The following is a 14,943-nucleotide window of genomic DNA, read 5'->3' as shown; positions in this document are numbered from 1 at the left end:
ATTGTGCACCAAGTGCCATTAGAGGGTGACTACTGGCTGAGAGTGACTTTTGGACGATTACCAAAGGTTGTGGAAATACCATCCATGATGTCATTTGATGCTGTTAACTGATTGGGCATCAAGAAATGTAGACCACATAAAGAGCAAAGGTTGAGGAGAAAAACAATTGGAGGTAAGTTAAAATGTAAGTTTATATAAAGTATTCTTTTATTTTCCTCTTATATTACATATTGGGGATCTACTAATACTTGGATGGATGTGGGACAGACACAGATGAAAGAGTTCTCTCTCAATTTGTTGTAATTTTTCTTTTTCTCAGTACACTTTCAGGAGCATGGAAACCAAACACAGTAGCCAGAACAGAATGCAGCAGAGGCAAGCAACAACAGTGGATTACTGTCTGCTAGAGTTTCGGGGAGTTTAAATCAGGGTCCAGGCGACCTGCTGCTGTCAGTCATTGGCACCGGGGGAAAGCCCACTCTGGAAGACCAAGAAAATACCATGGAGGCCAAAGAATAGGGAGGAAAGGGATAAGACATGTTACCCCTTGTTTTTAGACACTATAAGCATTAAATATAAGACATAATTCTGTCTCTAAATCTATGATCAAGTAGAGCACAATAGAAACAAATGCCCTGCTATCTAATGATTGCTATGTTATGCTGAATGATTGTCATGGGACATACATTGAACGCATTACTGTATTTTTATGCGTTTGTACAATATGAAGTCATAACTTAATTATGGGCCTGACCAGCTGGGTAGAGCAGCTGTCAACATGGTGGCCAATGGAATACAATGTGTCACAAGCTCTGGGTCAAGTTCAATCACATTTACATTCAATAGAAATTTAAGCTTAGCACATACTGCATACATACGTACATGTGGATAATAACGAAGTTTCTAGTCTTACTCAGAAGATACTGTCCAGATGAAAGGGAAGGTTACTCAGAAAATGGACAGAATGAATGAAGAATTTCAGCAGTGAGCAAAAAGACAAAAGGGTCAACGGGCCATGATCATATGAAATAATGCACTGTTTTTGTTTAGAACATTTGAGAAATTATGACAGTCTACAACCACTTTATGCTGGTAAAGTCCTAGTGAAACAGGAAAATTACACAAAATAAGGTTGACATTTTGGAAAATATACTTGTTTTCCAAATACGACAGTCTAATTAGAGGACTGATATAAATTTCAATTCTGTGCATTCAGTACACAGATCAGAACAGGTGTTAGATATAGTGTAGCTGAAAAAGTAAAAGAATAGGGAAACAGTTAAACCTCACAACTGGTAAAAATATGACAAAAGAACACCAATGCTAAAGTTAACTTCACATTCAGCCTCTTCAGATTTAATTTGGCTCATCCTCAAGCTCAGCTCGCACTACACACTGTGGTAAGATGAGCCAAAAGATCATTAGATACAGATAGAGGTGACAAGAGATTGATTTGCATGTCACTAATTTGCACATACAAGAAAGACCCAAAAGTACAAGTGAAGTTATAATTCTTTTTTGTTTTTTCTCAGCTTGAGTCTGAAGTCATCAATAGTCCTGTATTAGACAATTTTCTGCCATTTCTGGCTGCCTGTGAGTCTGTAGTATGACCCCAAGTCAAAATGTGTGATTGAATGCTTAAAATAGAACTTAAGTACGGTTCTTGAGTAAATTTGTTTGGTCATTTTTCACCACTGCAACACGTAGGCTATCATATTTTATAAATTAATCATGTGTGTTTGTAAAATCTTATGTGCAAAGTAACAAGCTGTCAGATAGCCTTTATGTAGTGGAGTGAAGGTATAAAGTAAAATGGAAATACTTAAGTAAAGTAAAAGTCAAAATTGTATTTAATGCAGTACTTGAGTAAATGTAGGCCTACTTGGTTACTTTCCACTCAGTAGCCTAATATTCTGTGTAGTTGTTTATGACTCAACTGTCCGACCTAGTGTGCAGCCTGCAGCAGTGTGCAGTGCACAGAGGCCAGGCTCGCCTGCTCTCCTTGTCAACCTTACAACAGCCTATCTCCTATCTCCACAGTAAATGACAAGTCTATTTTGGAAAAGGAGGCTGCGCCGAAATAGGCACGTCAGCTATTTGGCATCCTGAGGTACCGGAGAAGAAAGAAAAAATAAGTCTAGTCAACCGCCCACCGCAGGAGACTGGGGGTGATATTCCACCATCCTGGATTTACAACCATTTCAAGGATATTTGTGTACAGAGAAGACATTTTTGGTGGGACTTCTAACCACTGATGTTGGAGTAACGTTAGGCTATCATCCGGAAATCTTGACGGCCAACTGACGGTTTAGCCTACATGATTCAGCGCCCGTTTTACCTGAGTGGCTGAAGACTCAAGGAGAAAAAAGTAATGTTAGGCTAAAAAAAATGATGCTACATTAAAAATACCGAGAACTTGACCGAAGTTATAGCAAGTTTTCTATTTATTTCTACTTAAATTCGTATGAGTATTTTCACACCTGTTACGGTCAACGTTAACGGCTGCTTTGAGTAAACGTTAGGTAACGTTAACCTAGTTAACGTTACAACTTCCAGTCTCAGTTAGTTAGGCTTGCATGCGATTTAACTGTAATTAGAAGGGTGTGTGCTTCAGTTTTCGCAGTTTTACATACCGCAAATTAGAGTAGGCCTAGGCCTAATTGAATTCCAACATAATGTTTAAAGACATTTTAGTTAGCATATATAGAAAACTGTGATAAATTAACTATGTTTCTGAAGTGGAAGCTTTATCAAAAAGCTGATATCTCTTTCGCTTCTACAAATGGCAATGGACAGAGACGGGCTCTGACAGCTGAGGTTATTTTTGGGACAGGCAGTTCAAGCATAAGAGGTGACAAAGCTGGCAAATGTCACCCTTTGAAAGGCACATATCTGCTATATTTGACCTTGTTACAGGGGAATTTGTTTGCTGTTGTGTTGTCAAACTACCTTCCTAATGAATAGGCTATATGACACGAAGTTAAGTGTTTGTATTGATGAATTACTACAGGGCCAGGACATGGGACATGTTGTGTTGACTGACACTTACTGTAACTGCCTGCCATAAATATGCCTATCTGGACTGTCCCTTTATGTCTATTTTCATAGCATAACATATTTATAGAGTAACGTTACACATAACATTAACTGCCACATCTTACAATGGTTTGGATGTATTTGACATGGTTTCTTTATAATTTATTGTTTGGCCAGACAATAATAATAATTGACACAACCTTTTATGAACATACAAAATATGTAGCCTATATTTGTTACAGTTCAGCAGAAATGGCATTTGTTTTTCCTAAACCTTTATCAAATTCAATTAAAAACTGCAATGTATGCATAATTCATAATTGTTCCCAAATTAAGTACTAAAAAATGACTTTGGTGTTTAGTAGCTATAGCAAACTATATCAAGCTACTACCTGCTGTTTTTCCAGCTATGCAAATTATTAGAAGGACTTAAACAAATGTGACAGGTCCTGTTCAATGTTGCATATTATTTCTTGTAAGCCCTTCCCTGGTACTGTATTGTAATATTCTGCTTTTCTTTGATTACAGGAACAAACAATGGATCAAAACTTGTTTGGTGGAGTCCCTAGGTTTCTCACCCGCCCAAAGGCATTCTCAGTGTGTGCAGGTAAGGATGCCACACTCAGCTGCACTATCGTGGGCAGCCCAACTCCACTGATCACCTGGGAAAAGGATAAGCTTAAGCTGACATCTGGGGGACGCTTCAAGACCGTGGAGGATGGAAATGTGTACCGCCTGACCATCTATGAATTAACACTGGAGGACAGTGGCCAATTCATGTGCCGGGCCAAAAACAGCATTGGGGAAGCTTATGCTGCTGTTACCCTCAAAGTGGCCCTGCCCTCAGAGATGGCTCAGAGGGCCCCTGTTTTCATAGTTAAGCCTACCTCTACACGTGTAGGTTTGGGAGGTGATGTCGTTTTCCACTGCCGGGTTGCAGCTTACCCCGAGGCCAACTTTGATTGGGAGAAAGATGGGCGCTACATGGGGGAGACTAACCGTATCAAGATTGTTTCCGACAGTGACAGCAGCACCTTAAAGATTCAAAGTGTGCGGAACCTTGACAGCGGCACCTACACCTGCAGGGCCCAGAACACTGTTGGCCGTTCTCACGCTGCAGCAGCTCTTGTTGTAGAGGCCCAGGATTCCCACCACCTGGCTGCAGACAAGAACACCTCCCTCCTTTCTCACCTACAAAAGCGCAAGGAGGAAATGAAGAAGGACATTTCTATCTATCGCACTGAAGAAAGCAGATCCTCTCTTTCTTCCTCCTCCACAGCCAACATCACAGATGGTTTGAATTCCCAGAGTCTGGAACATGAGCTGAGGGCATCTGTGCTGGCAAAGCTGCCCAAAGGTGTGTTCACCCGGACCTGCACAGTGACTGAAGGCAAACATGCCAAACTCAGCTGCTTTGTGACAGGTCACCCTAAGCCCCACATTATCTGGAGGAAGGATGGAACAAACATCAGCGAGGGCCGCAGGCATGTCATTTATGAGGATCAAGCTGAAAACTTCATCCTTAAGATCCTCTACTGCAAGCAGAGTGATAATGGTCTCTACACCTGCAATGCAACCAATATGGCTGGGCAGACCTACAGTGCTGTGTTGGTAACAGTCAAAGGTAAGATGGTCATGTCTTAAGAAAATGCTTACAGTACAGTGCACATTTAAGAGAATCTGCTACAAGTAAGCTATCATTGGAGACATGTTCATGAATGATGTGCATTATCTGTCAGCACGTGTGGCATCATAAAGGCTGTCAATCTCGACCACTGTTTAACATTTTCAACATATTCCAAGCAAAGGTTAAATGACAAGGCTGACATAATTACATTATTTTATTATTATTAATAAATCCCATGAAAACCAACATTAGTCTCAGCCCCAAGACCCCAAGCCAAATGGTTCCGACTGAAGACAATCTTTCAAAATGGCTCACAAATACACTATAGATGCTAAGTAATTTCCTAGACAGCTGGGCACTGTAGTTGTTAGCAAACACAACCGAAACAGGACTATATTGAGCTAAAAATTAATACGCATTTTTTCCTCTATGAGTATTTATAACACCAGGATGGTGTATGTTGGATTTACTCAAAATAAACTACAGTGAGGAATACACTATATTTTAGTAGGATAAACTCACTGTTGGCAACTGCACTACTGTAAGTGTTGTCCAAATCAATGTACCAAAGCATCATTTAAAAGGTAATATTTTTTGTTCCAACATGGACCCCAATTTTCCAATGCATTGGTGTCTAAGTGACTAAAAATCTTTAAAAATTGGTCCAGTATTGAGCGAGAACGCTGTAACCGGCAGCCACGTGTCGGGCTGTAATGTATTCATAGGGCAAATGCACATCATCAATTTCCGTCCACTAAAAGTGCTGTTTTTGCCACTGACAGGCTCAGATTGTTAAGTGTCTGACAAAATAAAAAAAAGGATCCCTACAGAGATAGACCTTTTTGTTAAAGAGTAAAATCCTTTTTGTTCAACCAGAAACAGCTCCGAATTCGCCATCGCCAAACTCACCAGACATTTAAATAAACAATACTTTTAGCATGTATACAGCCAGCATATTTTCACATGTAAATGGGTGAATTAAGTGTTTATTTCAACCAAACCAGAGTGGTGATTGCAGCTCCTGTTGATAAAATTGCTGTTTATTTAAATGGAGTCTGGTAGGTTTGGTGATAGAGATTTCAGGTTAAACCAAAGGATCTTACTCTTAAACAAAAGGTCGACCTCTGTAGGGATCCTTTCCATAATGTTGTCGGACACTTATAATAATAATCTGAGCATGTCAGTGGCAAAAGAAGTACTTTTTCTGGACCCAAATTAAAGGTGTGCATTTGCCCATAAACGTTACATTGTAGCTTGTTTCGCCATCTTGCTTAATACTGGACCAATTTGAAAGACTGTTGTTGCCATCAGTCACTTAGACACAAAACATAGGAAAATATGGTCCGGGTTGAAAAAAATCAAACTTACCTTTTAACCTCTCAAAATGTGTATGACTTTTCACAACACGGTTGAATTCTGGCTCATCCTCTGAAGGCGGGTGTTGTGTTGCATCTATTTTCTGCTGGTGATGAGTAGTTCACAGATGCTAAGATGGTCACTCACTTATTGGAGCAAATTGGCACCACTGTTAGTGAGACTTCCCTTGGGAAGAAATTGGCGCAAGAGACAAAACTGTAGGGTTTTAGATTTATGTCGGTATGTCTGATAATGAGGGCTGTGCCACTAATGTACCCGTTTATTGCTGGTGCAGGAAAATTGACACTTCTGATGTTTGCCTTGCAGGTTGTTAGTTTGCAGGACTTAAATGACAAATTTGCAAGAAAAATATACATTTTAAACTCTTAGTGGTTGCATGACCATATCCATTTCACAATGAATACAGAAAATACAGTACGGAATAAGAAGAAACAATTCAATCTAAAGAAAAACAACAAATACAGTCCACACAATTTCACTAAATTGTCACTTCTGACCAGTACAGTAAAAATGGAAAAAGGAGTGAAAGTTTGCTAACAAAACAAAAACATTGCACTTTGTGTGACATTTAACAACGTTATGTTGGATTATTATAGATCACTTAGAAAGTAAATAAGTCCTGGCAGAAAGGGAAGCCAGGCACATTCTTGGAAAGCCCATCAAAGCACTTATTTATTTGGAATACTAAGGACCAAATAAATAACTCTTGAGGGTTGTGAATAAATTATAAGCTAAGGTTTGAGAACTTTGATTCCCTCCAGTGTTTTTAAGCAACTTGATATTCTCTAAGTAATGTGTACTTTGTCCTTTGCAATGTAAAGGACGTATTGTAAATAGTTAAATGTAAATATTACATTTATATTACATAGGTACAACTGTCAAACCTTGGTCTTAACAACCAAAGTTTCACAGTTGACTACCGAAAAGCTTTTATTTCACTTGCTGTATTTAGATTTAGATACCATTTTTTGCTTCCTGATTCCGATACCTGAACTTGCGTATCGGCCGATACCGAGTACCGATCCAATACCAGTGTGTCATATATTTTATCATGTTTTAACAGCTGAATACTATCATCTGTATGGATGTGATATTATTTCTATCTTTGTTGTCATGAATGCCACGGAACTTTCTTTTATTATCCAGTTATAACGGAAAAAGAACATAAATAAACTACTTTAACATAGATTTTCTTTAGGGCTTTCTTACATGGTATCGGATCGGTGCATAAACTCCAGTACTTCCCGATACCGATACCAGCGTTTTAGGCAGTATCGGAGCCGATACCGATACAGGTATCAGTATCGGAACATCTCTAGCTGTATTGCCAAAATATTTTTTTCCACAACTTCCTCTGTAAAAGCTTTTGACTAATGAAACTATCATTGAATAACCTTAAGTCTCAAATCTTGGGTGCTCAAGAAAATACACACATCAAATGTCCAATGTTATGGATTATCTCTCTAGCAAGTTTTTAGTTCTCCGACTTGATTTTAAGATCACACTAGCCTGAACTAGAGATCACGGGGGAATAAATGTAGAAAGTTTTAAAAATGGTTGATTTTAAAGTAGGCTATATGCTGCCTTTTGTATTTGATAGACTGACGTATGCAACACCATCAATTTGGCTGCGTAACTTAAAGATTCTGTTATTTTTCATTGTGTCAGAGCCTAAGGTGCCATTCAGAAGGAAGCTGCAGGATGTGGAGGTACAAGAGAAAACATCAGCCACCCTGATGTGTGAGGTTCCTGTTAGTGCCACCCTGGCCAACTGGTTCATGGAGGAAACGCGGCTGGAGCAAAGCACCAAATATTACATGGAGCAGGAAGGCACCCTGCGTCGTCTCACCATACATAATGTCACAACCAACGACGATGGTGTCTATATCTGCGAGATGAAAGAGGGCAGTCGCACTGTGGCTGAGCTCACTGTCCTGGGTATGGTTGAGACTTTTTTTCTGTCTTTATTTCTTGGTAGATTTTATGTGCAGGCATTATAATGTCATATTATATATTATAATATCAAGAGTAATTAATATGACCTGCTTAACATGCTACTAAAAAATTGTGAAATTAAGAACAGCTAGTCAATGTGTCTACAATGCTACTGAATGTGTTTTTTTATGTAATGTTTACTCTCTCTTTACCTCTCATATCCCAGGCAACATTACTAAGAAGCTTCCCCGGAGGACAGTAGTTCCTGTCAGTGACACTGTCATCTTCTGTGTGGAGCTGGAGCATCCCTTCCCGGATGTTTACTGGACCCGCAATGGCGAGAAGCTGAAGGAAGATTCCCGTATTTCGATTGGCTGCGTGCTGAGACAGTACACACTCACAATTAGAGATTGCCAGGCAGATGACTCAGGAGAAGTGGCCTTTGTGGCTGGAGACTGCAAGACTTCCACTCGATTCTCTGTCACTGGTGAGGATGACACTCGGGTCAAATTCAGATTTATTGTATTTGTTTTGACCTACCTATGCAGGATGGCTTAACATGTGGTAATTAATGTTTAAATAACAAAAAGTTTCTCGAAAGTAATTTCGATTAATTAATCTGAGAAAAAATAACGCGTTAAAAAAAATAACGCATATTAATCCATTCCATGTTGAACTTTGACCCGGAGCCGTTCTAGCCACCATTTGACTGTAAAATGAAGGAGGGAGACGGGAATGCGCTGCCTGGATCATTTACTTATAAAAATCTTCTTCCTGAATAGGGGTGGGTACCGAAATCCGGTGCTAATACGGCACAGGTGCCTTCACGACCTGTATCTACCAGACCGAATAGCAACGCGGATTTCGGCGCCTCATTTCGATGCCACTGATATGTCTGCGCTTCTCTCGGATGCTCTGAAACAGACGTTACAGGCAACAGAAACATCGCTGCACGTGATGCTAGTTAACACTACATTCGACAGCAGCTAACGTTAGCCTACCGCTAGCTAGTAGCTGGATTAAAAACGGTTACAATGCTGACAGCTAACGCTAAACGGTGTAAAGTGTGACTGTATTTTACTGTAGAGGATTCAACACTGGGATGTAACAATCTGCAGCTGCTGTTGTCGGAAAAACACAGACGGTGCGTTCAATGAAACTGGTAACCTACAGTCTCGTGGTGCATTCAAAGTTGTTGATAAATGCCCTTTTCCCATCTGGTGGTTGTTTTTCTCATTCAACAGCAATTTACTAGTGAAATAAGTTATTGTTATAGTTATTACATTATTATTAAATCATTTAATTTTGACACTATGGCCTAGCAATAAACAAGCCATTCTTTGATGTTGCCGACTGTTGTTTAGTGCCCTTCTTTTTTTTTTTCTCGGTTAAAGCACCGGGAAAAAATTATGTATGCGATTAATTTAGATTAATTAATCACCGAGTATGTAATTAATTAGATACATTTTTTTAATCGATTGACAGCCCTAATATATATATATATATATATATATATATATATATATATATATATATATATATATATATACTTTTTGGTAATACCTTAATTGTCTTGCATTCTCTTATTGTTCTTTTTACTGTTTTATTATTTTATTTATTTTTCGGTTAGAAAAAATGTAATGTAAGCACTTCATGGAAATTACCTAACTCTAAAATAACCCTGCGATTACAAACACTACTACAAAGGTTGTTGGATTTACAGTGTTTGCCAAATAGCAATATTTATTATTGTAAAAGAGGAATAAAAAGCAGTACTTTGATATATGAGTTTTTAAAAAACATGGACAATTACAGTTGACATTTGTGTGAGCATCTTCATTTGATCATTTTCACCTCTAAATAATAAAAGAATCCCATGAAACGTAGGTGCTCTTCAGGATATGTACAGCCTATGCACATGTTTTGGATTGTTGGAAAATGGATTGTTGCAACACAGGATTTTTAACTTGTGCTATATGGCTTTGGTGGGTCCTGAAAAAAGACAAGCTTGTCTTGTGTTTAAAAACAAAAATGGGTTCAAGTGGACTTGTTTGAAACCTGATCTGATCGCTTAATGTGTGACGCCCAATGTCCTTCGTTGTACAGCTACAACTTCCCTATGACTTTATACAGCATCACAGTTATTACACTGGTAAACAAAGTGTTATCCTAACTGACAAGAATAATTGCCCTAAATGAAAGTAAAAAACATTTATTTTTCCTATTATCTTTCTTTTGATTTACTACAATCACTTAATGCTCATCTGATTATATAAACAGCATGATCATCACTCTTTCTGCTCTAGCTGCAAGGAAGCATCCCCCCGATCCCCCAGTCGATGCTGTGGTGCAGAACAAGACTGACTCATCCATCACCATTCAGTGGTCTCCTCCTGACAGCGACCGCCCTGTACCCATCAAGGGCTACATTGTGGAGAAAAGGAAGATTGGCACTCAGACATGGCAGAGGTGCAATGCTGGGGTAACCATAGTTTCAACAGAGATCACCGTCTGCGACTTCACAGAAGAAGCCACCTACCAGTTCCGTATCTCTGCTATGAATGCCTTTGGCCAGAGTCCCTACCTGGAGATGCCTGGAAGCTTCTACCTCGGTAAGACTGAGCTCTCTGTGATATTTGTCATTCATGGCTATGTGCTGTTGTGTGTGTTGCATGTTTTCTCATGTCTGGTTTGCCTGTTGTCCCCAGAACCCAGTGCTGAAATCAGGAAAGGCCTAATGAACAGTACTGCAATCTCTGGTGAGGAATTCTCTATCTCCGTGGAGCTGTCTGCTGTTTGTTCCGGCTACTGGTCTCTAAACGGCCGCCTTCTGCGCAGTGGAGCCGACTACCTTATCACCAGATCCAAGAACACGCACACTCTGCTCATCCGTGTCGTGACCATGGAAATGAATGGAACTGAGGTCAAGTTTGTGGGTGGAGGCTCGCAAAGTAGTTGCATTCTATCTGTGAAGGGTAGGCACTCATAGCCAGATAAACTATCAGGAGAGAAAAATGCTTTAAATCATATAAATAAATTGTAGTACATTTGTTTTTCTGTATTAAAACTTTCTTACATTTTTGTAATTGAATTGAAATGATTTGTATTTACTGTATTTGTTTGCGAAAAGCAAATCAATAATGCCTTCTAACATTAAAAGTGTATTTTTAGCTCCTTCTGTTAGGTTCACCAACAAGTCAGATCTGCTGGAGGTGGTGATCTGCAGTGCCCAAGCCACTGCTCAGCTGACTGCTGAGGTGTCAGATTACGATGCACAGGTTTGTGATGGGAACATACATCATTTACAGCTTTACTTTTAGCATGCACATATTCTTTTAATGCACCTTTAACTTTAAAAGTATATAGGGATAGAATACAAATGCTATCATTTCTGTAATTGAGTACATTTTGTCTGTGCTATTTTGAGCCTACTCTAAAATCTGCTTTTTGATTAAGCATTGTACTCAACTACCAAAAATGCGAGAATTATATTCCATTTTAGTTAGTTTTGACCCTCTTTTCCATTGCCAGTCTTTGATAAAGAAGATATGGCCCCCACTTTGGATTGGATAGATGTATTGTAGTTGAAGTTGGTAGGGGGTTATCATATGGAGTTGAATTCAGTCAGCATAGTGTGCAACATTTTCTATTTCATGTTCCTGTTAGCCAGAATAGCCTTCCTAGGAGTCACTTTTGTATTTGAGCGCTTGTCAGCACAAGTACTCCTACTTGAATACTAGAGTAACAATAGTTCTACTTGAGCATAATATTTAATTACTCTTTTAACCATAGCTTTTTTATACTGTCTATTTTGGCAATCTGTGTGTGTTTCCTCAGGTGGTGTGGATGAGGAATGGGCGGGAGGTGAAAATAGGAAAGAAGTATGAACATATGATCATCGACTGCAAGAGGATCCTTATTGTACACAATGTTACAGAGGAAGATGTGGGCATCTACGAGTGTGTTTTAGGTGATGACAGAATGTCCCTGCAACTCACTCTTAAAGGTACGCTCATCAAAAAAGTACAGTTTAACTTTATCCCGGAGAAAATTTAACAATCTGTCTGCCATGGATTGTGTGTTGGCCTGTGAAGGTAGTATCACCAATATGCTATATAAGATGATTGCATAAAGGGAACTGGGCTCAGTGTGTGCAACAAGTAGTGCCTTAAGCCAACATGCAGACCATGTGATATACTGAAATGTGACCTACTCTGATGGCTGCGAACATATGCTTATGAGCCATCAAATAGAGGAAAGAGCTATCTGTCATCATGTAGTCAACTCCTGTGTTGCTACCCCAATTAATTCCACACATGAACTGCTCTGATAACAAACATAAAGATATATATTTCCAAAGGGATTTAATGAATGTCAGAAAGATTTTACAAGTACACTAATGCGGTAGCACATTTTAATTGTATGAATTAAAAAAAGACATTGATAAATAATTGATTTAAAAAGTCATCACTCAATTACTCTCTTTTTCTCTAAGATGAACCTGCCAAGTTTCTAAACAAAGCCAGAGGTACCATGGGAATGTCATCGTCCCTTAAAGGAGATCTTGAGCTGAGCTGTGAGGTATCTCCTGCCAGCGCGGTCGTTGTGTGGAGAAAAGATCAAGTGGCGATCATTGAGGACCAAAGAACTGCCTTCATCTCCAAAGGGACTCAAAGGAAACTCATCATCAAGAATGCCAAGAAAAGTGACGAAGGACATTATTCCTGTGAGACAGCAGCAGACAAAGTCACATTCCAGGTCAAGATAAAAGGTAAGATTGTGTGATGATTTTGTAGTACTATTCAACATTTGACTGCACATCACAGATATTAATATATGATATAAATGTCTTTACCTTATCTTTTTCTCAGAAACTCAAGCCGTAGCTGCCTTCTCCAACAAGGAGTCAGTCCAGAAGGAGGTGAAAGCTACTCTCTCCCAGAAAGCCACTCTTAGTTGCAATGTTTCAGATAGCAAGACAGAGGTGAAATGGTATAAAGATGGAAAGTTGTTGATATCCAGTAGGACAACATACTCAGAAGTAAAAGACAATACTCGTCAGCTGGTGATTGAAAGAGTGGAGAAGAGCGATGCTGGAGAGTATACATGCGAAGCCGGAGGGGATAAGCTGGTCTTCAAGATATTTGTGTCAGGTAGGACCGCTCGATTGATTAATTGAGATATATATATATATGATCTGATAAATAATTATAGTTTTATGCAATTAATATAAATTATATATTGGTGTCTTTCTACTGTATGAATAGGATTTTAGTTAAGGGTTTGAAGAAGGTTAGTTGCTACGCATTTAATTATCTTTATACATCACATTTATATGATGTAGTACCAATTTTGTGATTTAAATGTCCCAAACAAGACTTGATTAGGTTTGCCTGGGAGAGTAAATAATCATTATTGTCCTGAAGAATGCATCAGTTAGATGTCTCTTATATATTTCCGTCATCGGTGAACCTTAAACAGTGCTTATAACAACAAAACTGTATTTCTCGTTGACGTTACCCTCAGAGGTCCAGTCAGCTTTCTTCAACAGGGAATCAGTCCAGAGGGAAGTGAAAGCCACTCTCTCCCAGAAGGCCACTCTGAGCTGTGAGGTAGCTGATAACAAGACAGATGTGAAATGGTACAAGGATGGCAAACTGCTGACTTCTAGCAAGACACTCCATACTGAGTCCAAAGGCAAGAGTCGTCAGCTGGTGATCGACAGTGTGGAGAAGAAGGATGCTGGAGAATACATCTGTGAGGCTGGGACTGAGAAGTTGGCTTTTAAGATGCATGTGGCAGGTAAGGGAAGGTGGATTTTCAAAATAATAATATTATTACTAATTAGATGTTTATTGGATCTGATATTTTCCCTCTCATGCCTCCTCCATCAGAGGCCCAGTCAGCCTTCTCTAACAAGGAGTCAGTCCAGAAGGAGGTGAAAGCCACTCTCTCCAAGAAAGCCACTGTGAGCTGTGATGTTTCTGATTCCAAGACAGAGGTGAAATGGTACAAGGATGGCAAGCTGCTGACTTTCAGTAAGACAATACACACAGAGTCAAAGGGTAAAAGTCGCCAGCTGGTGATAGACAGCGTGGAGAAGAAGGATGTTGGAGAATACATCTGTGAGGCTGGGACTGAGAAGCTGGTCTTCAAACTCCAGGTGGCAGGTAGGGCCAAGGACTGAACTGGCTTATAGTATTTCTGTTAATTGATGTACTTACAAGGTATTGCAGATTTTCACATATCAATAAACAAGTACAACGTTTTTATCATCCACATTCATGGTTTCCTCCACAGACACACAGGTCCAGTCTGCTGTCTCTAACAAGGTGTCTGTCCAGAAGGAGGTGAAAGCTACTGTCTCCCAGAAAGCCACTCTGAGCTGGGAGATATCTGATACCAAGACAGAGGTGAAATGGTACAAGGATGGCAAACTGCTGGGCACCAGTAACGCCATCCATGCAGTGTCAAAGGGCAAGAGTCGTCAGCTGGTGATCGACAGTGTGGACAAGAAGGATGCTGGAGAGTACATGTGTGAAGCTGGGACTGAGAAGCAGGTCTTTAAAATACATGTGGAAGGTAAGGAGAATGTAGTATGTTTAATAAATACCAAATGTTTATTTCTTTGTTTGTTTGTATCTTTTGAGGACATAGCGTGTAAAATATAAAGTCTAGATACATTTGAGGTAAAACCTAGTTTTAATGACTGCCTCATACAATGTAAATTGCATTGTAATAAACATCAAAATTACAAATCTTCAAATACTAAGTCATTATTCAAGCTTTTTTATATAAAAAGAATGTATGCACTACTGAGCGTCATGCTTTGATTTCTTGTAGCATTGATTTCTTGTTTGCTGAGGCAGCTCTGGTGTCTTGTGGCTTTGTTGTTTGTCAGTTCCTGGTCACAGATTTGGTCTTTTTCTTTCTCAATTAATTGTTTTTTATATATTCATTGTGCCCCT

General features: G+C 39.3%; 1 protein-coding gene across 13 annotated transcripts in view; it reads left to right on the top strand.

Moving 5' to 3' along the window:
- Positions 1–2,085: 2,085 nt before the first annotated feature.
- Positions 2,086–14,943, top strand: part of obscnb (obscurin, cytoskeletal calmodulin and titin-interacting RhoGEF b) — a 60,021-nt gene continuing 47,163 nt past the window's right edge. For 5 of the 13 annotated variants that reach the window (XM_036005280.1, XM_036005290.1, XM_036005286.1 and 2 more), the window contains exons 1-13: positions 2,087–2,368; positions 3,565–4,660; positions 7,709–7,978; positions 8,202–8,462; positions 10,282–10,587; positions 10,684–10,950; positions 11,147–11,253; positions 11,813–11,981; positions 12,471–12,746; positions 12,847–13,128; positions 13,502–13,777; positions 13,870–14,145; positions 14,276–14,557. In XM_036005280.1, the coding sequence (XP_035861173.1) occupies positions 3,574–4,660; positions 7,709–7,978; positions 8,202–8,462; positions 10,282–10,587; positions 10,684–10,950; positions 11,147–11,253; positions 11,813–11,981; positions 12,471–12,746; positions 12,847–13,128; positions 13,502–13,777; positions 13,870–14,145; positions 14,276–14,557 (3,859 nt within the window). In that variant the 5' untranslated portion in view covers positions 2,087–2,368; positions 3,565–3,573. Of the gene's footprint in view, positions 2,369–3,564; positions 4,661–7,708; positions 7,979–8,201; positions 8,463–10,281; positions 10,588–10,683; positions 10,951–11,146; positions 11,254–11,812; positions 11,982–12,470; positions 12,747–12,846; positions 13,129–13,501; positions 13,778–13,869; positions 14,146–14,275; positions 14,558–14,943 lie in introns of all 13 variants that reach the window. The other 8 variants (XM_036005284.1, XM_036005283.1, XM_036005282.1 and 5 more) reach the window with 5 other exon arrangements.

The sequence above is a fragment of the Sander lucioperca genome, chromosome 9 (genome assembly GCF_008315115.2).
Source record: "Sander lucioperca isolate FBNREF2018 chromosome 9, SLUC_FBN_1.2, whole genome shotgun sequence".
NCBI classification, from domain to species: Eukaryota; Metazoa; Chordata; class Actinopteri; order Perciformes; family Percidae; genus Sander; species Sander lucioperca.
Note: the sequence above shows the minus strand (reverse complement) of the source record. Positions and strands in the feature narration are given on the sequence as shown.